Raw genomic sequence first — 25,214 nt, 5'->3', positions numbered from 1 at the left:
GTATTTATTTCGTGGGTCTGGGTAACACATGTGATTCTGTTTTGTGAATGAGCTTTATAATCTAAGGTAAGGAAATTATATTTCTTTCTTCTTTCTATTGTTTTATCATATGAATATAATTAAACATTAAACAAGGTGATGGACTCAATGTAGTTATCTTTAAGCGTGGTTCTCAATTGAAATATAAATAAAAATATAAATTTTAAAATGAAATAATATTGAGGTATTACAGTTCATATCAATGCTGGTTTCTAAGAACCATATTTTTATGTGATTTAAACGTGTTTAGGAAATGTTTTTTTTAAGGAATTTGTATAGTTGTTGCCTGTTTGTAAACTATACATGGTACATGTGCCTCAATGGTCAAAGCGAATAAATGTCACTTCCATACTCAGTAGTAATTTATATGTGAGGTAAGTTATCAAACGAAATACTGAAAATGAACTTCGGAATTAGTTTTATCTAGTTCACACCCAATTAACGACTTAAATTTGGGGATTTAATATTTTTTGCGTTAAGCATTAGTTTAATTGGAAGTACAATGTGACAACGCAATACACTCCCTGTCTCTCCCTCCCATCTTAGGCCAACCACATTGCTCGACGTCATTTTAAGCTAAGTTGTCACAGATGTAAGGAGATATCTAGCAAAATCTAAATTATGACAAAGACCTAGTTTATCAAACCCGGTAAGTGATATCTGTCATTCTGTCACATGTTTGTTACTTTTCGGTGAATGCCAGAGAAATAGTTCTTAAAATAATGACTGAAACCATTTTTTTTTTTTTTTTTTTTTTTTTGTAGCCTCAGAGCAAATTAAGTCAGGCATACCGAACGTTTCATCACTTGAGGGTTTTTATCTGAATTGTTGTTGCCATTTACTTTATTTCTTCGGCCATGATTCCCTCTTACCGTGCATTCCACGGTAATTACCATTTCAGTTTTATGGTAAATCAACTATAGTATTTGGTGAAACGAAAGCTGACAAATAGTCTGATATTAAACCACTATACATCGGTTACATTTTAGGTTACAAATCGTCGACAAATTTAACCCGAGACCAAGATTTTGTTAAGAAGGGGGTTACCTGTATAGCGGATTCCTGATATATATATATATATATATATATATATATATATATATATATATATATATATATATATATATATATATATTCCCGGTGGAGGCTGAAAGTTTTTTCACTGTTCTTGATTTTCCAACTCATTACGATTTTCATTTATATATATTCATTTGCCTTTGTCGTTTACCTTCATTGCATTAACATAAAGTCTGTTCAAAGTATCTCTTTCGAGATCAGGCTTTAGGAATCACAAATGATTTTCGAGTTGGTCAGCATCATGTTTGATCTCTAGAGTAAGGCAAAATATGTCACCAAAAACAGAACTAGTATTGTTCGATACAGGTGACAAACGCCTACAGTGGAATTACGACCTTCCTTACCGGTTTCGAACCTCTGGACATGCAATCAGCGTCTATAGCCTAGTGGTTAGGGTGTCGGCGTACAGAGCGGAAGGCCCGTGGTTCGAATCCCGGTGGAGGCTGAAAGTTTTTTCACTGTTCTTGATTTTCCAACTCATTACGATTTTGATATATATATATATATATATATCAGGAATCCGCTACACAGGTTTAAATGAAAATCGTATATATATAAATATATATGTATATATATATATATATATATTTATATATATATATATATATATGTATATATATATATATATATATATATATATTTATATATTCATACATGTATTTGTCAAGACTAATAGATTCAGTATAGCACGGAACACCAAACAGTGACAGTTCTCTTAGCTGATTATGTAAGCTATTTCTGTTTTCTATTTTCTTTTTCGTGTTTTCTTTACTTTCTTTTTCTTCTTCTGCTCTTTTATCTTTGTTCTTTTGTTTGTTTGTTTTTTGACCTCAAAAGACATCATTTGCATTTAAGCATTTTCACGCTGGCGCTGAAAGGAGAAATATTAAATTAAATTTTATAAGTTGATATACTATAAGGGTAGTAGTAATTTATTGCCACAATAATTGTGTTAGTATCAATTATATGCGCAACGACCTAGTCTGTTCCCTTCAGCATCCGGAGTGTTCGAAAGCTATATACACCGAAACCAAGTCACTGCATTTTATTTGTAAATCATTTCATCAATATTAGCAATCATTCTACTTATATAAGATTGGATCAGGTTTGGCTGACTGGTTATACAACTGTGGTGATATGTACATATCCTTCATCATCTGTTTAGTACTACAGTAACATATACGTTAAACACGCAATGCCATTACTGAACATTTAGATTTGTTGACTTGCTGTTAAATTCATGAATGACTTAATCTTTATTAGTTGACAGTAGAGAGGAATTTTCATGCATTATACATCATGTTGTTAATAGATGCCTAGCGTCTAGTATGTTGTTTTAACGTGATGAAATACATATGGATCAACACGTCAGCACATAAAAGAATCGACGTGATTGACGGCGAATCGCTTCTGGCTTTGGTGTAAATCGTTGCTTAGTTCTCGCTGCGAGAATTTTTTTGCCGCCTATGTTTCCGAACTCTATTTCCTGCTAGCTATGGCTTATGAATTATTCAAAGCATTGACGCGAAAATGTCATAGATGGTTACCCATTGGCTGAGAGGGAATGAGTGTTCACTTAAACCGACCACTTAAATTGCCTCTCCCGATGAATTAGAATCTGAACATTTAATTGAAGGTATCAAAGAACGTACCTTGGCATTTTCTCGGGACAAGCGGAGACTGTTTACTAAAATAGGATACAGTGTATCTGTTTTTCAGTTGAACAACTGAAATTAAATTAAATCCTTAAAGTTGAATGATGAGAGCAATCTCATGTATACAGAGAGACCACGGTCAACTGGATCACATTATAAGGAATCTGAAGTTAAGAGGAAGGATTTGATAACCGTTCTTAGAAGCTTGCTGACATAAAAAGAAATTATTACTATGAGGCATTTGTAACTATTTTCGGGGAAAAGTTACTAAAAGCGGATAACTGGCAACTTCTATTTCTTATGCATGTTTCATATTTGACGATCGTTTATAAATTGATTCGCACGAAGAAAGTTTGTTAATAGGTAAAACTATATCGGGTCGAATACCAACATATTTTTTTCATTAAGGAAATAAATTTTCTTTTACAAGATAGATTGTGGTAGAAACGAAGCTAACTGCGAAGGTCATAAAACCGGTGAAGTCCAGAGATATCGTGTCGCTAAAGTTGCTCGAGTTTCAGATATTTGTGGATAAAATCCGACATTAAACGGGTATACAAGCTCAGGACCTGAGGGTTTCTACATTTTACGGAGCAACGATGAGTTGGCGAGCTGGAGTTCTTCTCTGTGCAACTGTATTAAGTTGTTGGTTCGTGTCATTAACATCCGCTCACACGTGGGACAGTGATACTGATGTATTCGAGGACGAGGTAGATCAGGAACCCCTGCTATCGGGGGTGGATGAATCAATGCTAAGAAGTCTCATAATAAGAAAGGTATGTATCAAAAAAATTCTTCAATCGGAGGTTATTAAAACCTTCCACTTTCTACTGGTTATTTGGATTATCATTTAATGTAATTAATCCAGCTATAAATATATATTTGTTTTATGAGGTCCTAAGCGGAGAGACGTATAAACTACAACGCAACCAAATTAGTGCCGTGATATATACAATTTTGCTTTTTCGAACGTTTACAAAAGTAAACCCGCCAACAAAATAATAATAGTGATAGTAATTAATCACAGTCTAGGATTAATTTGACCAGAATTATAGCAAATGAAATTACCACATTTGACTATAGAAATATCATTGAAGACGGAGGAGATGGAATTGTTTTTAATCTTTTTAGTGAAACGAATGGAGCCTGCAAAAGGCTTAAGCCCCTTACCCTCCCACCCCAAGATGTCGTACGTTGGTCACAAGTATTCCGTAGTGGTTTGACTCATTTATTGACCGGATTGTAACGAAATGCAATTCAAACCAGTTTATTGAAATAATAAGTACATTAGTTTTAAAGAAAGCAAGCAATGTGCACGACGCATAGCTTTGGTTAGGATCAGAATTACAAGATATTATCTCCAATAAATAGTGTGTCATGCAGCAAGAATTAACAAATGGACTTTTTGCGATCATTTGCAAATGCTCCAAAGTATTGAACGGTACTCGAAAGAAGAAGTGCAAACAGTATTATGACAAATTAATCCTTCCGAACAGCCTAGGTCGACTTTAACGGAAACAGTAACGTACCGTAACAGTTAATTCTGCTGTGGATGTACGGTATGTCCTTCAACTGATGGATATACCCCTGGATTTAATGGCCATAATTCACACCCTCTAGGCGTTCAATACGAGATAAAAACGGTCAAACGTTCGTCAGCCTAACACTTGTGTGTTTAATTATAGACATATGACATACATGGAGATAGAGAGAGAGTTATAACTCCATCTGCTGTAAACACCTGAGACAAATTCAAAATGGATGTCTAAATACTAATATATTCTACCGTTACCTTTCATCAAAATGTTACCATGGTATTAAGGCTGTACTTCACACTAATTTGTTTCTTTTAACGGGCTTTGGCTCCGCATACTAGACTTTCCTATTACAGATGAGTTCACTGTATTGTCACTGTCCGAACTTTCTAGACAAGAGTAATTGTTGATGTTCTTTTTTAACAGTAGTAGCCGGTTGCTATGACAACAGGTCACTTTCTTTTCATTGTATAAACTTGTTGTTAACACTAATTAGAAATTGACAAATGCAAGTGCGTTGAAAAGGTTTGGCACAGTTCAGAATTGAATCGTCGTATTTTCTTTATTTTCATCACTTCGGAAATATAACTTTGCGTCTAAATATCATACATCAGCCAAGCCAGCAAGTGTGTGATAAATGTTTAATATATGTTTAGCGTATATTACAATTCAGGCTATATTTCTAACTGAATTGTCAACATAAAGCAGCATACAAAATTGAAAAGTATGTGTAACGTCTAAAGAAATGTAAAGACTCTTTTTTAAGTATGAAAAAAAAGTTATGAAAACGCAGATGAAGTATTCAGCCCTCTCGTAGGTATAGTTCATTCTTTAAACAATCTATAAACAGATGTCACGTAAATTTAACATGTCATTTTAAAGGTCGTTGCTAGCAGTGATATAGCTGGACAGCTAGTATACTTAATACATTGGGATATAAATACCCTCGTTATTTCAGGCTTGAAGTTACGTCCTTTCTGGTAGAACGGGATAAAAAAAATTGGGGGGTTTTCCAGTTGTTTGATTTTTTTTTTACATTTCGTCTCATATATTCCTTATTTTCTTTCTTTCTGAGTTTTGCTGTGAGCTCTATTTAGCAGAGGTGGAAATACCGAACGCTATAGGCCAAATAACTATATTTTTTTCATAGTTATCAAATTGCTTAGTTCCCTTGAAGACCTGGTGAAGTAGCCCTAACTGTCGAAGGTTGCCTCTAGTCATCCAATTGAAGTCGCCCCTTCGAATGGATTTGCATAAGATTCCAACTAATTCTCCCCGAGGTGTATAAATAGTTATGACCAACGTGTTATGACGCTCTAATTATAATCTCCACGCAGCCAGTTAATGTTCTAGACTATATATACGTTATACACACGCCCATGTCTAAGTGTGTATGTATTATAGTCGCATGTATGTATGTAGTATGTTTTCATATTACTCGTTGTTCAAAAGGTATTGTTGTTGTTACCGTTTTTAGCTAAATATCAATCTTTCTTTTCTGGTCTCACTATTCCTTACTCCAACTTTCTTGATTTGCATAGTTTTACACTCTGTTGAGCATTTAATTATCCAATGCCCTGACCATTGTTAGCCGTTGCTAAGTAACGTAGCGTATCTCGTCAGAAATATCTCAATAAAGTAATTGATCAAACTCATTTAGGTAGTTATTTTTTAATTTGTTTTTACAGCCACAATTTATTATTTATTGATTTCATTGTAACCTTATGATTAGTGGCACTATGTAGGTGAAGTTAAAAAAACCGTCTACACTTTTTCTATGATAAGGACATCACTTAACAAAGACACCACTTAACAAAACATTTGAGAGATTGGCTCATGGGAATGCCCAGGGATGTGTTTGTAATAGCAATTTACCTATTAAGCTGCATGCGTGTCGAAATTACTCAGCTCTCATGTCACAAATTATCAAAATTTATAATCCTGATATTTCCATGACTTGACAAAATGAATGAAATCGATAAAACATAAGTACCAAATCATGAATGTTCCATAGAAATTAATGTAGCACTGTATTACAAAGTAGAGAAATGAATGTGCTAACAGTTAAAGCATATGAGAAGAAATGAAGAGAAAGCATGAAAGTAAATTAGAAATGATAATAATAAAGAAAAGAAAAGTAAACAGGAACATATATAACCAAGATGGTAGAGGTCTGCAGACAAATTGTATTTGGTTTTATGGTACGTATGTTCTAGGTTGAGAAATAGCAAGGAGAGTGTTGTCTATAGAACAAGAACCAGTTATCTCAGGTTTTCATCTCAATGTTGGAATCATGATGTTACAGTTTCGAGTCGACTTCTAGCTAATATTTTCTTAGAGCCTTCAAATTTAGTATAATTTCAAAGGTTTCGTTTGTTCTATTTTTAAATAAATGCTAGTAATTGTGGTCTGAGACAATTCGTTCGGAATCTATATTGTAGCATACTGATCAAAATTCTCTGATGCAGTTCAGAACACATACTAATTTTGCTACATCAGAAACGACACTTCATGGGGATTTAAGCTCTGTTTGTCGCTGTTTTGCTTGGCGGCCTGATGGTGGTATAAACCTTTTAAATTCGTTACATAGATCATTTCACTTCAAGTTTGTTTTAGGACAGTGTGGCGTTACACTAACACTATAAGCAATATACTTGTAAAGTATGACTAATAATGTGACTAATATAAGTATCAAGTTATTTTGATACCTCTGTTTACTCTCACTGTAGGTGTACATTCCACCTAAACGTGAATTATGCATCAACTATACACCATATATGACATCATTGCGCTGATTCATTTCGAAGGGTTTTACTTCGTCGGAGATGTTTATGTCCAAGTCAGTAACTACAGCAATGAATCATTCACGCAGAGGCGTGCGTATCTTTTTAAGTTAGATCCACTTATCCATAGTACGGATAACATGAACTAACAATCAACATTGTTATTAACATATACTTGCTAACACCACAGTACCAGTTCATGGTTTCAACTGTGAAACAATTGCGTAAAGAAATAACAAAAACATTAACTTTAATTTACGAACTTCCCCATTTTTCTGCAACTGTGCCCTTTCTGAATGATTCTTACAAACCGCAGTGGTAACACATTACAATGAAATCACCACTTTTCCATTCTTTGACTCATACACCATACACAGAGTTGCATCACATCATCTTAATTTGAATGTGAAACTGACTGAAGAGTTTTAACTTCCAAACCCATGTTCAACTTCACAGAACAAACTTACTTGAAGTAAATATTGTACAGTATAGTGCAGTTAATGTTTAGACGGATGTATTTCTATCTGGTGGTTCTATTATCAATTAGTAGCAATAATCACTTCCGCCGTGAAACTTCAAAGAAAAGCAGTGTGAAACTATAATATCGTGCTTGTCTTAAAACCAATAAGGCCTTCTCGATGTATTACACATCTGCTGTGAAGCTCATATACCACAACATGTGTACTGCGTAGGTACAGGCCCATACCACAACCTTACCATGTATTGTGTGTCCATGTGCATTATGACCAGACCTATGTAACAATATATCGGTACATTTAATGCATATCTGTATCATAGCCAGACATATGTCATAATATTGTATTCCCATGGTGCATCATGGCTGGCGGCGAAACGCTTAAACTACGCATAATGACTTACCAATATGTTGTATTTCCAGGAATTTTCATTTAACATCTTCTTAAGCAAACAAAACTGCCAGATACTTGAAGGGAATTATTTTAATCTGTTAGAAATACCAGCCAAATAATAACTAATTATTCTCTTTTAGAGCATAACTTAAACATTTATTCCGTCATTAAAGGGGTCAAAATGTACCTCCTCGCCGTTTCGGGGTGTAAGTGTGAGTAAGTTTATAGGCAGCGTCATGACATGTATGAGTGACCGGAGGTGATACGTTCCCACCCCCTCCCACCCCCTACCACCCCTCCCACCCCCTCCCATCTCCTCCCACCTATGTTTCTTGCTGAGTTATATTTTGCGTTAGGTATAACATTTACTGTCACCTATTCTTCGTAAAATGCATTATTAAACTCGGGAATAGGGTTTTACAATTCTGACAAAAAATATGTGATAAAATATTTAATGCTTATCTAGCTGATAAATCGGGTGAAAGGAAACAAGTTTCCACTTTATTGCTTGGAATGGAAGTCACTCGTGAGTCATTAGCATAAGAGCAAACTTTAATGTGATTTTGTCTTTCACTTTGTTTTTGTTATCACAAATGATTACAATTCTATTTTACTTATAGTTTTAACTTTTAAGCCTGTAGACACGTGTACTTTCGCCTTAACCATGACGTAAAACGCAAATATTCTCACTTCTTTTCTAATTCCATTGGTAGGGATCAAAAAAGTTTACTTTGCAACCAATCCAGTCTTAATTATTTATATTAAAATATGTTTTAATTATTATACATTGACGTCAACGGTAACAATGCCATTGAATATGTTTGGACCGTAAAACACGGTGTAGGTTTGGAAGATTAATTGGATTTTGTCACTTGTTTTAGCTGTAAAATGTGACACTTATTAATCTCATGAGGAAATATACGTTACATTTAGCAGGTGTTCCGAAGACGGATATCTAATGGTTTTAACAAGTGTGGAAGGTTAAATATGTAGTCACAACACCTTTATTTCTTTCTTTCATTTTCCGACTTGCAGAATAACATTATGACAATTAAGGAACAGCAAAATTTACAAAAGTCAAAACAATTTCAAGGAGAACGGAAGCTTGAAAATGATTTAGAAATAAATAGCGTGTAACGGTTATGACAGTTACATAAACTTCCAGCCTCCCCCAGGAATGTGTGAACGTGATTCAACACCCGATACACACAGAGAACACAGTTACTACTGTAAATTTTAACGTTTTGTACCACAGTAAAAACTGGATCGTGATATAAATCGGTAGCATGTGCTATTAGGATTACAGTAGGAACTGAGGATATGTGTAATTCCAACAAATCCAGTTGTTGGGATTTGTTGGGATTACACATATCCTCAGTTCTTACTGTAACCCTAATAGCACATGCTACCGATTTATCAGATTTGTCAGCACGATCCAGTTTCAACTGTGGTACAAAACTTTAAGATTTTCAGTATTTACTGTAATCTCTGTGTGAATCGGCTGGATTCAAAGACATGGTTGGAGTGAACAAACCATTGGAAAATAAAACATTCCTCTAAGATCCTTGTTCATCTTGGCCTACATTGGCATCAGTTCACTTTTCAATACAGAACTTGAAATATAAAAATATTCAAGATTTTGATAACTTCTACATAATATATTGAGATTTATCCAAGTAGTGAGGTACACCAGTCATTACGATCCATAGAAATAGTAGATTAATGATCTGCAGCTAATCTTGGGCACGTGCTAAGTACTTTTCTTTTTATTTCTTCAGTTCTCGGCTGTAATTGGAGTACAGTATCCTATAAACTCGGTAGTTTTCTCACATTGATCTTTATGATAATACACTGCAAATTGCCTGCAGATATGTTCCACTTCTGTCATACTAAGGCAATGAAATGTCAAGTATGCCTATTAGAGAATGACCGGAAACTTGGACGTGATTATGGGAGAATATTAGTTAAATGAATGTCCTAAAACCAAAAACTAGTTTGTAGGCATGAAAAGTGGGTAAGTCTTTGGTATTTGATCTGGAGAAGGCGGTAATTCTATATCCTATAACATGCAACTTTAATGGCATGTATATCTGAAAGGATTGTTGTCTCGTGATGTAACTCCGATGTACACGTGACATCGTTTCACGTTTATAGTCGTATCATTATAGTAGTATCATTATTGTAATTGCTTGAAACTTACGACTTGTACACCGCCTAAAAATATTGGTTTCATCAAGGATGTTTCCAAAAACAGTTTTATTGCGTCATTAGACATGGAGGCCTTGACGCAGTAAATTTCAAATTATGTAAATACCTTTGCTCGTACAAAACTTGAAGCAGCACAGTAGGTATCACGTCATATATTCTTGTAAATATTCAAAGAATTAACGATCAGTTAAAAAGCAAACTTTGAGATCTAATTTTCAGCAAACTGGTACTTCTTACAATTTTTTTTTCAATATCCAAGATAATATTTACCCTCTGTGCTCTTCTGTATAGTCTTGTTAAAGTTCTTCATTTGGCGAGTTTCTGTTAAAAGAGTATACTGCATTATACAACACTCAAGCTTATCGCTAGGATTATGTACATTGTTATGTTAATGTTAGGAGAAAATGGGCATAGAGGGTACCCTCTTGTTTGATGCTACCAATCCTATGTTCTGTATATATTTTTTGTATTCCTTAATTCTAAATTTAGGAAACGAAGGTTATGGACGAGTAATCAGATTTTGTCGTAAGGACATATTTACATCTCCTTTTTAAATACAAATCTCAACAGAAGCTTCGCTCAGTTTACTGTTTTTTGCTTTTTCTTCTTCAGTGTATACATCTTCTATTATAGGTAGTTCCATTACTAACCATATATTTTCTTATTATGCATCAATGATGCGGTGTTGACTTGAAAAACCAACTCTCGATAGTCTAGTATAGACAACCCATAACATCTGCACATATTTAGGAGGTGTACCGTACGTCTTTCGTTCTAACTTTCTGTATTAATTGTAGTATTTTTTTTTTCAATTTTTCCATGATCATTATCATTGGCTTTTACATATGTGTAACCTTCAGCACTATCATTTTTATTACATGGTATTACGTGTGCAATTCTTACACAGGGGAATATGTGTCTAATGACAGAATATGATAAAATCTTCGATTGACGTCAGTTGTTCTTAAGACTCCCGGATTACATGTATTATTATTATGTATGGTTGTTCGTGATGCTTAACAGCCCCAGTACCAACCTAGCACTGCAGGTATAAACACTGTACAAGGAACTGAGCCTATACTTTAATATTTTAAGCTGCATTTTGTCTTAATCTGGTCGTATCATATTGATTTTTTTTTATTATTATTATTGTCATCTTTAATGAGGGTAGTCCTGCTCAGTGCAGAAGCACTGCTTTCCAGATGAGCCCTCAATGGTTAGAAGATTACTGAAGTCGGTAAATCCTCCAAATTATTCAACGGTTAAAGAAGAAATTAACATTAACATTTACTATGGGGAACACGTTATACGGTATTGGACTTAACGGAATTTATCGATAGTTGAAGCCAGTGGTCGCAACCACCTACGTTAGTTATCACCATCAGCAGATTGAATTAGATATCAATCTAACTAGATTGAGTTGGATTGATAGAATACAATAAATGAATCTAAAATATGTAAATGAACAAATGGAGATTTCAGATGGGAAAGAAAACTGTCTCCAATATTGGCGTGCTATATGGAAAGGGCGTGCCATAAGGAGAGGGTTTGCTATAAGGAGAGGGTGTGCTATCAGGAGAGGGCGTGCTATATGGAGATGGCGTTCTATAAAGAGCGGGCGTGCTAAAAGGAGAGGGCGTGCTATATGGAGAGGGCGCGCTCTATGTAGAGGGTCAACAGTTGCAAGTTTTGATAGTACAACTTTACATAGCTTATCTTTTTCAAGTATATTCTCTTTTGTTAAGCTTTGTATTTTAATAACATTGTTATACACGTTCGGATCGACGACATTATTCAGTTTAATGTTGGAAAGATTCTTCAGTACACGCGTATGGTTGGTTGAAATAGCAACAAGAGAAAAAAAAAATCTATTTAAGCGTCAATTTCGGGAGTATATACTTGTGCAATCTTCAGTGTTAAGTTTAATACCTCACGGAAGAACACATGAGGAACGTGGTACTTAAGATTCTTCTTGGAAATATACCATGTTGAGTGCTTTATCGACAGAACAGTCGAAACGATATGAAAGATCAAATGTTCCTAGTAAATATTCGAGTAATTTTAACTTATGGATAATTTTCAGCAAGGTGCCCCCTACAAGAAGATATTTCTTTTGCGGTCACTGGCTTTTTCCGTTATAATGAATTCTTTGCATATTTTTAAAATGTGATAGCAACCGTAGAATTCCATATTTGAAAGCGAACGTCATGCCTATAGCTTTTAAGATTTGGACCTTTTAACTTGGTACCTTAATAGCCAAGAAGGTGTCAAATAACAACACTTGTGAACTGTAATGAATAATACAACAGATATATAGGAAACGGTCTCCTATTGAAAGCTAAATCTTTTCTATCCAATCCAAATGCAAATTGTATTCCGTTCAAGGACGAAGGAACCATGCGAACGTCATCTCAGCTAGATTTTTGAATACGATGGCTAACCGCTTTAATTCATTCACATGTTACCTATATTTCGTTTTTGGTTTGATTATTTCTTTCTTTCAATCAAGTTAACTCCACATATTCAAATTCACTTCCAGGGTTTGTTTTCTAACAGTGCATATAGTTGCTGAGTATAATTACCTAAACGTTACATTTATAGTGTGAATGTTAAGATGCATTCTACCAAACCTCACCTCGGAAAGTATTACTCAAGCAGTTATTTGATATGTCTTTATACTATACACATTTCAGTGGAAACAGATATAAAAACGATTCATATTAGCATCGTTAATTTTAAATATGTATGTATATGCTGTATATAGATAGCGTTGTTGTAAGTTATTCCTTCATTTGGCATTCACCAATAGACGATATAGTCATGAAGTTGGTTTGATCGATTGCTTTCAATACCACATCCACAGAAAATAAATGTCGTTAACCTTGAATGAATATGGCACGCATAAATCAATTTCTTTAATGTATATATTATTTCCTAATTTGAACTTTATCATATTATTATGATGATGATGATGATGATGATGATGATGACGATGACGACGACGACGACGACGACGACGATGACGATGACGATGACGATGACGATGACGATGACGATGACGATGACGATGACGATGACGATTATGATGATGATGATGATGATTATGATTATGATGATGATGATGATTATGATTATGATTAGACTTTGATGATTGTTATGAGGATGATTACGATTGCGATGAAGATTATGATTATGATAACGATTATGATTATGATTACTATATAATGTTATGTAAAGTTAGGTGGCAAGCTGCTTTTTCAGTGTAATTGTAAGGTGGATTTAGATCTTCCACGCTTTTCTTATATGTTTGTAGACCAAAAAGTTAAAGCCTGGCTGGAGGCTTCTCTTAATCCTCACTCTGATAACTTCGGTAATCAAATCATTTGGAACAATCATTCATCATATTCGCACCAAAAACAAGATTTTCTACTATGATTTCATGTACAAAAAGGGTGTGAAGTTTGTTTCGGATTTTTGGACATTAACAATAAGGCCCTAAGTTACCAAACTTTCAAAACAAAAGTTCCGGCTGGCACACCTTCCCTTTACTGTTTACTGGGGACTGATTCGCAGTATCCCTCTTCAGTGGAAGCAGAGTGGGTGTATCATTAATGACATTACTAATTTTGATATTGATTTGTTTGATTCACATATTGTATTATACAGGTTCTGTTTCTCAGTATCTTTATAGTAAGTTTTACATGGCTAAAATAGCTGTGGAGCCAACTGCTATGGCCAAAATGGAAAGCAGAGTTTAGGGGTTTCACTTGTCACGATTGGAGTAACATTTTCAGTATGCCTGGCACTCTATTTCTGAGACGAGACTCTCCTACTTTCCATTCCGATTCTTAAATAGAATTCTTCCAACCAACTGTCTCCTTAACCTCATGGGTATCTCTGACAGCACGTTATGTTCATTCTGTAAAATTTAAATTGAAACCATTCATCACCTATTCTGGGAATGTCACAGCAGTTAGGTGAAGTGGTTAGTAAGGTTATTGGTATAAATATTCACTTCACAAAAAAAAGGATTTTTTCTTTGGGTTTTCATTGAAGAAACGTCACCCTATAAATTTCTCATTCTTCATCTTAAGTTCTGTATTTTCAGTACCAATCGTCAAAACAAGACTAAGTTGTAATGAATTTATTCATAAATTCACGTTTGCATTAAAGGTGGAGAACTATATTTTTCGACATAACAAAAAGAATAATAAGAATAGAATAAATTTCGAGGAACTCAAGGATGCTTTCTCCTCATTAATAAATATTTCAAATATGTGATAGGAACCCTTCACATATGTATATGTGTGGGGTTTGGATGAATCCTTACTGCAGTGCGCATTGCATTGTTTTGGGGTCTATATTACATTACTACACCAGCGAGGTAACGACAGTATTGAGATGGGTTGAAACGCCGGGTCCCGGAGGTTAGGCCCAGGGCCTTAACAGATTTTACACACAGCACATTGCGTTCAAAAGTGAAAGGTTGAGGCAAAGTCATCATTAATATGTTGGAACCGAATGTCAATGCGCTATAGTGGCGCTTCACAAGGTCAGGCGCGGATCCAGAGGCTGGGTCCAGTGGGTCCGGTCCCCCCTGCTCTTGGCCAAAAAAAAGAGAGAGGGAAAAAAGAGAAAAAAAAGAGAGAGAGAAAAAAATTATTAAATTAAACGCCAATTTTAAACATGTAGGACGTCAGAAGGGCGGTTATCCTTACAAGTCAGCCAGGTGTGTCTTTTCCGTGCCAAAAATGCCTAAAAATCTCAATTTTCAGACCGAAAAGTTTCAAAATTGAGGTGGTGTTCGATTTTTTTGGGGGCGGTGAGGTAGCAGAGCGGTAGGCCGCATAGGATGAGCCAACGAATTCTTCATGAGAGATCGTTTTCTGCGGTGAGAAGGCATCAAACTATTCTCCGATCAAGAATGGGCGAGGAACGTCTCACAGCTCTTAATTGTTCTCATGAACACATATTATAACACTTCTATCGACACTGACGAAGTGGTCCGAAAGTTCATTGAGAAACATCCACGGCGTTTGTTCTCTCCAATCTACCATGAATAGATCATCAATAAAACTAGCTAACTCGTACTGATGCAGATACATTTCGAGTGAGTTTTTGTAGGTGCTTTGAATAACTAAATTGAAGGGGGTTCCCTGTTGTACTTAAATATCCAAGAATTTCAAAATGGATAGAGGGAAACCCACTCCCCTTAGACCCTAGGATCACTGGAGATCAAACCCCTCACCCTTCCAAAATCCTGGATCCGGCCCTGCTTTAAAAATTGGTAACGGAACGGGAGGAGGATTGGGGGCTAAAGGTATTATGATTTTTGTATCATCTCAACTCATCTGATATGTATTACCATATTTCATAGATTGTTTTTTTTTCATCAATTGAGAAATTGCAGACATGAGATCCATATTTTCAGGCTAGGTACATGCAGCTTAGAATACTCGGGAAGTGCCGTTTCCGGCCATCTGGGGGGGGGGGTTTGTAAAAGCCAAAAATTCGCCAACTGATGGTGGCGCTCCGCTTAGATAGTCTTCAGAGCCGTATATTCTTACGTTCAGGCGCGGCTGGACCAGTCAGACCCCCCCCCCCCCCGTCACAAATCCTGCATCCGCCCTTGAAGTTCTCGTTTCACTGTTAGCTTTAGAGGACAAACCATCAAATTCTTGGCCCCTGTGTCCCCAAGTTAATCGTAGCACCGCTGATTTTTCTTTCACGGTGAGATTTATATATTTGCCAATTTTACAATTTGAAATATAGACACGTTACTTTGTTACTGTATTGAAAGGTAATTTACTTACTTAAATAGTTGTTTGTGTTATATTTAGGTGTATGCCTAGTATTTTAAATAACACAAGTCAGGTTTTGTTTCTATCAGAAGGGCCTTAATTCCCTGTTCACCACTTGCTTCAACCCGATTATCCATAATCCTATAGAACCAGCAATTCAGTCAGTCTTCCTAAACGTTAGCAACTTTTAGCAAGCAAAGTTGGTGACCCCACTAGGTGCATGCCGGAATAAATTTTACTAAACGATAAACGACTTTCAATCGATGCAGTTATAATCCAGGTGAACGCATCTTGTCTAAGTAATTATTTAGGCATACGTTACTCAAGAACCGTGCAGAACATTTTTGAACAAAGTTTCCATAAATATCCCATGCACGGCCGTGATATGTGATGTATACATCCTTATAACGCCCGTGCTTATCCAATTATGGGGGTACAAAGTGAGGCAAACAATAAACAAGATGACTGATTATTGTGGTTTCGTTAGAGGTCTGCAAGTTGTTCTTTTTACACCCGACTAACAAAATAAGATTCAACAATTTATTTTTCGCAGGGCGTCAATCGAAGAAGTGAAGGTAAAAAACGAACGGTTGTTTCTTTCAACGAAGGAATGTTATTATATAACCTTACTCTAAGTCTCAATTTTTCACTGGATTGAAACAAAAAATGAATCGGTAAGACAAAATGAATCTGTAAGTATATGCTGATCATTGGATTTAACTAATGTATTCCTCAAGTTTTCTGAAGAATAACGATGATAATGCTTAGAAATGACTTCATCTGCATATAGCGAAGAATAATATTATCCGGCATGCATGCTGAGAGATGGACGATCGCCCCCAGTCCATTGCATCCCCACGAGTATGGTAGGCCATACAGGAAATAATTGCTGATTTAATGTCCGTACGAATTAAAATTATTACCGGTATTAATTCTATTTAATACCGGCATTAATTCTCAGCCAATCACCATGCAGCTTCATATGCCAGTATTAAACAAATTTAAGAACGGTAGTAATTCTAATATATGCGGACATAAAAAGCATTTATGTCCTTCATAAATATATTATGTGACCGCAATAAATAAATTAAATGCCGGTATCAAAAACATTGGTCTATTTATTGCCGGCATTAATTCTATTTAATGCCCGTATTAATTATATTTAATACCGGTATATAACAAGCTCAAAATTCGCTAATTTGACTGGCCTATTTAATGCCGGTATTAATACTAATAAATACCGGTATATACACCATTTAATGTCGGCATATATTCATTTTTCATGTTTTTAATACTCGGCATATAATTTATGTATTGCGGACACATAATGTATTTATGAAGGACATAATGCTTTTTATGTCCACATTTATAAAAATTAATACCGTTCTTGAATTTGTTTAATACTGGCATATGAAGCTGCATGGTGATTGGCTGAGAATTAATGCCGGTATTAAATAGAATTAATACCGGTAATAATTTTAATTCGTACGGACATTAAATCAGCAATTATTTCCCGTATGGCCTACCATACACGGGAACGTACTGTCACAAACATATATGTTAAGATTCGATGAAGAAAATTCATTATTCAGATCACACAAACGCACGTGGAAGCTGTGCACCATAACGTGCAATCACTCGGTGCTACATTTCACGCATATGCTAATGGCTATATGTCGGGACTAGACGTAAACTGCACAAGAGACGATACGTTGCATACTACGCCATATGTAACACGTACTATACAACAGTACTTCAGTATGGGTATGTATATGTGAATTGATTATATAGGAGTGTGGGCGTGAGGTTTGGAGGCGTGGTTGACCGGAGTACCTGCCTCCGAATGTTAAGATTCCCGGTTCAAAAGCCATCCTAAATAATTGCCGTGCAGTGTTGTTGGGCGTCGTCCGTGGGGCTTGGTAATTCTGGTTTGCATATTGGGTAATGGTATTTGGTTCTGCACTTTCAATGGATTTGAAACAATTTAACTTAACTGCACTGCATTGATGAAGAATTGGATGAATTTGCAGAAACGGTTGCGACAGTTAAATGCTGCAGCCTCGTAAGACTCTGGGGTTATATTCCGAAGTTTGTCCACGTTCATCACATTAATATGGTATTAAAAGAGCTTCTCTTTGCTCCTTATAAATTAAACTAACTTAACTTTGTCAAGAGTTCAACTGTTTAACTATTTCACCTGTTTACACCAAGTGTGCAATATTTAACATATACCGTCGATGTGTGATATTCTAATCTTCTTTGATTTTCTTCTTTTTCTACCTTTTTGGTTCTTTTTTTGTTGTGTTGAAGTTGGCTCGTCATAGGCTATGAAGTTGCTTTCGAAAGGTTTTCTAATTTTAGATACTTAAACAGCCTCCATTTACGTCTACTAAACTTTCTTTATTTAATTATCTTAACTGTAACGTTAAACTTGAAATACCAGCTGTGCACCAGTATTTAGTGGGACTAGAAACTATTCGTTGTCTTCCTTAGATACGGGATCAGGAACTAGAATATGTACTCTTAGAAGAATTATGAGAAAAACAATTGAACAAAAACAAAGCCACTTACTTCAGTCTGATAAAGATTTTACTTGATTTGTTTTCAGATTTGAGAACTAACTTTTTCAATCTGAAATAATAAGAATCTCTAAAGAAATGGTGGCGTAAGGTATCATAATTCTTGAAAGGGACGTGGGAGGGGCAAAGAATTGTGCTCCAAAAATTAGTAATAATCCATGATACAGACGAAGATCAGCACGTCGTTTAGCATGCAGTAAACTGGTTTAACCTTCTCGAATATTGTTCCATTCCGCATTTTCCTGAACAAAATAGTGAATAATTTACGACAAATTCCAATCATAACCTGGCATCTCTTGCGTCCCTGTCCCAACGGTAGATATTGCTATTGAACTCGAACTGATTGAGTAAGGTTCAGAGTGATTAAGTTGGAAATGTGATAATTGATGAATTGTCGCTTACTTTTTGATATTGAAAATGTCAAAATTATTTCTATAATCTCTCTCTCTCTACGCTCTTAGCTCTTTGTATTAACTTTACTTAACTGTTTACCATGAATGTGTGGTTTTGTTCTTTTGTAATTAAGTGGTAAATTCAATTCTTGTTAGTTACCATTTGACCTCAAATTGAACAGGAAGCAGCCTAAGCAGTAGCTGAAATTATATCAGACTAATGTGAACTAATTCAGCGAATGTAAGAAACTAGACGCCATTTAGCTAGCTTGTCTTAACATGTCCGTGACCGAAAAAGTATTTGCCATTCAATAATCGCGACAGACAATTAAACGAATCCCTCTTACGCAAGACTGCACTGTTGACCCGTAACAACTTGTTCCATACTATAAACTCACAGACATTTGAGATGGTAAAATGGCTTTTTTATAGTTTGCTTGTTTGATGATGGGTAAATACAAGCCTGCTCAGATTCATGCTCGACAAAACTCAGCATCCAAGTGCATGTCCTCTCAAGCATACCCATGTCCTCATATATGGGGAAACAAACAATGCCATTGTTCTTAATGGCAGCAGACTTGATTTCGTCCCATGATAGAGCACGAGAATGATGTTTATCGCATGAAGTGAGGAAGACATCTAAATACCGTGAAAATTTCAAGTAAACAGCCATTGTCACTAAACTAGGCCAAGGTGATATATATGGATACACATGATGAAACAATACAGGCCTAAACAGCCACAGACAAGTTGCACAAGCTTATTGTGTGGACATTTATTCATTACATTCTTTTCTTTTCTTTCCTATGTTTTTTGCTTTCTAATCGTTGCTTTGTTTACGGTCTCTATTAGGTGTTATTTGCCACGCGTGTTATATTAGGCACACGGACCTCTGACATGCAATCTTCAATATTTCACGTGTACATCAAAATGAAGTAAAGATAATGATAAAATTAAAGAACGCTTCCTTTAATATTTTTGCTATCGAAGTGACGATCATTGCGCAGCGGAAAGGAAACCCATACCGAATCGTAAAGCTCAGACAAATGTGTCATTTTATAAACGGCCAACCTTAGCATATTAACTGGTATGTTCAATAATCCCTTCTAACATCTGAACATGTTTCAGATTACCAGCTTTACCTTTTGCAGTGGCCGTATTATTTCTCACGTGATGTCCCCAGCAACGTTCTTAGCTGCCCTGCTGCTTAAACTGAAAGTTGTGTGAAAAAATTCTACCATGTGATCTCCTTTTGTAAAGGGAATTGTTGATGAAATGTTGAATGTGTCATATTCTTGCATTGTAACTATAGTTAATTGAATAAATACGTATAAGAAGATGTTACGTAATGAGATCATTAAAACATAATTTAATTTTACAAGTTTGGAGCTTCGTCAAGTCAACCTTTCAGCCTTCTGTTGTTGATGATATATGGATCATGAATAACCATGAAGGTGAATAGACGATTCCCAATTAATATGGGATATAGTATAGATAAATGTACAGTACACGGTTACGCAAAGGCACTCTGTAACACTATATTAATATTGGAAATAGTATAGGATATATTATAGGATATATTATAGGATATACTGTAGGATATACTGTAGGATATAGTGTAGATTAATGTACAGTACACGGTTACGCAAAGTCACTCTGTAACAATATATTAATATAGGATATAGCATAGGATATATTATAGGATAAAGTATAGATACACATACAGTACACGTTTACGCAAAGGCACTTTCTAACAATATATTAATATTGGATATAGTATAGAATATACTATAGGTAATAGTGAAGGATATAGTATAGATAAATGTACAGTACACGGTTACGCAATGGCACTCTGTAACAATATATTAATATAGGATATAGTATAGGATATAGTTTTCTCTTATAATATTTCCTTTTGGAGTAAATATTATATATATATATATATATATATATATGTTTATATATATATATATATATATATATATATATATATATATATATATATATATATATATATATAACTATCTAAGTAAGTGATTAATTTGATACAGCATACAGCTTGCTTCAAACTTGTGTGTTTGACGTATGTTTGAATACGCAGTAGTTGATACTGCGTTATCATGTAATCACGTTAGGCAGGGCCTATACTTGAGAATTCAGAGTGAGACCGTTGGCCTTGAACCTATTGTTAGCGAGCTGAATTCATCATAAGTTAACTATTGATTCTCTGCGAGTTTTTAATGAAGGGGTGGTTTCTATGTTTTCTCTCCTTTTTTGCCATGGTGAATAAGTGGTTTATAAAACATTCTTTATTAAATAAGTGTATAAAAACATATTTGAAAGTAAATTATTTTACATGTTTAAATATAAAGTGGCAAAAGTGGTTTCGTTTTGAACTCGTTCAATCTTTTTTTCAGATAAGTAGAACCAAAGTAGCTGTGGTAGTATGTTAAAATGTTGGAATAAGAAATCAGAATGGCGCAGAGTAAGTAGACAAATTGCACCTCAAGGTTAACTCTTTTACATATAATGCGTCTTAAAAGGTTACCCTTAGTTACCTTTAGTCTGCTATATGAAACTGCAACACATATGCATTTGTGAAACTGGCCGTTGTTACTTAAACGTTTGCCAACTCGATTCGATATCAACAGTGTGATACAGACGTTATCAATCTTAGCCAGTACAGACGTTTATTAGTGTTTAGATTGCCATTGAATATAGTTCATATCCATCGAATGTTGTATTCCCAGGAGAGCAACTATGTCTAAGGTATCCCAAGACCAGATATCTAACAAAATCAACATTAGCAGAGTCTTACATGAGCTATATAGCAACATGTATACGCGAAAACAATCTCTTTGTGAAAGATCTTACAAAGTATGTATTTCAACATGGTAATCATGTACTGTAAAAAAATGACGTTTAGCCCTTTCGAGCAGCCTCCATGCGATCTACCACCGACATTTAAACTCTGAATGCATCGTTACTTGTCAAACACAGGGCAATGATATTTCATACATCAGTTATGTGCCGCCGGAGATTTCTCAACTGACTTGACAGAAAGTACTCAAACTTTTACAGTATTTGTTCGGCATTGGTCAATAATCCGTTATCTTACAGTCTACAAACGTACAAGTCCCAAATAGGCTGATAAAGTCCTGTAAGGCGACGTCAAAACTGAGCATTCAATTCTTACATATACGTTTCTGTAACAATAAGCAAAGACACTTGAGTACTTTCATAGTTCTTAATATCTTAACAAAAACTTACACGTTTTTTCGACATCAAACGTTTTTTTTTCGTTTTTTGGGTGGTCTTTTTTTGTATAATATATTTATCTCTTCCATCCCACTTTCTTCTCTCCCAAGTTCTTCCCAAAATAACTGAATATACAGTTTAGAGAGACTCACGAATTCTACGGGAATGCGGAATTTGCGATGTGAAATGTAAATGGAATATATTTAAAGAAAACAAACTTCCTGTCGGAAATGTGATAGCCAGCAAAAATAACCCATCTGGAGCATCTTTCTTGGTTGTCATGGAAACGGAATGGTTTTTGTATAATCTCTTAGGTCATTGGTACGTCCTAAAATCTTATTCATGACTAATGTCAAAAGCTTTCTTACTAGTGTCAAAGCGAGCTTTTGAGGACTCGACTTACCACAGCTTGTGGTTTTGAAGGCTTTATGTAAACGTAACATACTTTTCGATTGTAATCAACTAAGTGCATGTTGGTTATAGGGCATCCAAATTCCTAAACCCCAATGAATTCTTGCAGGTGACATAACTGGAATTTACAAATATGATATGAAGATTGTTACAGATATACAAACTCTTTTGTAACAACTTATTAGTCTACTTTAGAGTATAATTTAAATATTGGAACATTTTTCTTTATTGTTGTAAGTATGGATGTAAGTATCTATCTGTATATATATATATATATATATATATATATATATATATATATATATATATATATATATATATATATATATATATATATATATGAAATTGTAGTGAGTTGGAAAATGCAGAAGAGTGAACAACTTACAACCTCCACGAAGATTCGAACCCGGGCCTCCCGCTTTATATGCGGACACTCTAACCACTATGCTATGGACACTGGTTGTATGTCCAGAGGTTCGAATCGGTTAAGGAAGTAAGTCATTCCACTGTACATGCTTTTGTCACCTGTATCGAACAATGCTAGTTCTGATTTGGTGACATATTTTGCCTTAGACAAGAGATCAATCATGATGCTAATGAATTCTAAATCATTTGTGAATAATAAGAAAAAGACATTTGAACTGACTCTGTTAAATGAAATTGAAATTAATGACCAGGCAATAAATACATACATATTTGAAATGGCAAAGAGTTGGAAAACCCAGAACAGCTCCATTTAGATAATTAACTACAGGTCTTCGTGTTTTAGATGGTTTATAATCAAACCATGAGCTATCTGAATGAAGACATAACATATTATGTAAGTACACAGACTATCGGGTTTGACGTAAACTACATCAATATTCTTGGATAGTCCCCGCTTCCGATAAACATCAAACAGTTATTACCATCGCTTTCTCTACTAGAGAGTTTAATAACAGGCAAGTATATACAGCTCACTGGAAATACTTCCTATTAAACCATTCCAGATATCTCGATAGTGTTCACACTAAGTCTCATGACATACATTACTGTCAACCAATGACTTTTGCAAAAAGTACAACCGGCTAGGGGGTGATAACTTTCAATCCTGCGAGAACTATGTTGCAAATAAGTCAGCAGTGTTGAGCTACCCAATACAGAACGACGCCAAATAACGATCCTTCCTTGTCATAGTAAGACATAGGAACCAGCTCCCAACGCCATCTCAAACTTCATCTAGTCGTATTTCAGTATAAACTGATATGCGCTATATGTACCTCGTAGTTCATCATTTGCGATGTCAATGTAATATTTTACTAACATTTATCACTGTTAAGAAGCAACGTTATATTTCTCAAACTGACAAGAACATGCAAAAGGAAGACAAACTTTAACGGATAAGCAAAACCTATACCATTACTGCAATGTAAAGAGTTTCTAATGAAGAACATGAATGAACAATAACTACCATTCCTGTTATATATGGAATTACTAATGAAGAACATGAATGAAAAAGTACCATTGCTTGTTCCGTTATATATAGTGTTACTAATGAAGAACATAATATCCAAACAATTACAAAAACACATCTTTGTAGAGATTATTACATACTTAACGCAAGTCGAAATTTTTAAGAACTTTGCACATGTGCGACGCTATGATAGCCGTGCTGATGAACTACATTGTTATGGGATTAAAGTATCACATGACATTAGAAATTCACAAAAATTAATGCAAAAATTTGGTTTCATGATTATTCTTTACTTTGTTGCCATTTTACTCAGAGAGAGAGTACTGAGTACTGAGTATTTTATGTGCGAGGTTTATTTACGTATCTATGCACGATTCTGTAAATAACATCTAATTCCACAGTCAATTACTATACTAGTCAAAAAACGTTTCTCAAGAATACTTGCATGAAACTATACTAGTTGGAACAGTAATATTACAAATATTGGGTGTTCATTTTTATATAAGATGGTACAACATCTAGGTTAAGAAAATAGGACTTCACCTAAATCAACGATAAATTGCATTAACGATAGATTGTTGATAACAATGCGTGACCTAAAAACGCATTATAAATCATAAATTGTATTTTACAAATCTTTCTTACTTAAAATGGACAAATTTGTCAATCTTCTTTCTCATTTTAGTGTTGATGGAATAGATAAAAGTTGTATGGCATAATTTAATTTGCGTAGCTTACGCAGAATCTAATCCAATTCGAATAATTCTATAACATTGTCCTTCCCCTTACTTATTCCCAGAGCAGAGCAGACGCTTTGATTCGTGACTTACAATTGGCACACTAAGTTTGATGAATTTGCAGTTGAAGAGGTTTTTTATTTGTGTTAAAGGGTTTCTTCAAAGCAAAACGGTTGCTTTTAAAAAGCTTCCTTTTTCGTTGAAATGCACTTGAGAGCTGATTTTTCATACCTAATAAGCTTGTTGAATGGTATACTGATTATAAGAAAAGTCAACACGTACCTCGAGTGTACAGTTCTGTTATAGAAATATATAATATGATATAATATAATATATTATAATATATAATGTAATATACGTACGTTATATCTTTTAGGATTCAGGGCTGGAGTTATTAACCTATTCACACAGTGACTT

General features: G+C 34.9%; 1 protein-coding gene across 1 annotated transcript in view; it reads left to right on the top strand.

Moving 5' to 3' along the window:
- The first annotated feature begins 2,755 nt into the window (after positions 1–2,755).
- LOC139967870 (uncharacterized) overlaps positions 2,756–25,214 on the top strand; it is a 61,136-nt gene continuing 38,677 nt past the window's right edge. The window contains exon 1 of the mRNA XM_071972028.1: positions 2,756–3,547. Within this exon, the coding sequence (XP_071828129.1) occupies positions 3,371–3,547 (177 nt within the window). The 5' untranslated portion in view covers positions 2,756–3,370. The remainder of the gene's footprint in view (positions 3,548–25,214) is intronic.

This window comes from Apostichopus japonicus, chromosome 1, assembly GCF_037975245.1.
Source record: "Apostichopus japonicus isolate 1M-3 chromosome 1, ASM3797524v1, whole genome shotgun sequence".
Lineage (NCBI taxonomy): Eukaryota > Metazoa > Echinodermata > Holothuroidea > Aspidochirotida > Stichopodidae > Apostichopus > Apostichopus japonicus.
The sequence above is the reverse complement of the archived record's forward strand: the minus strand, read 5'-3'. Positions and strand labels throughout refer to the sequence as shown.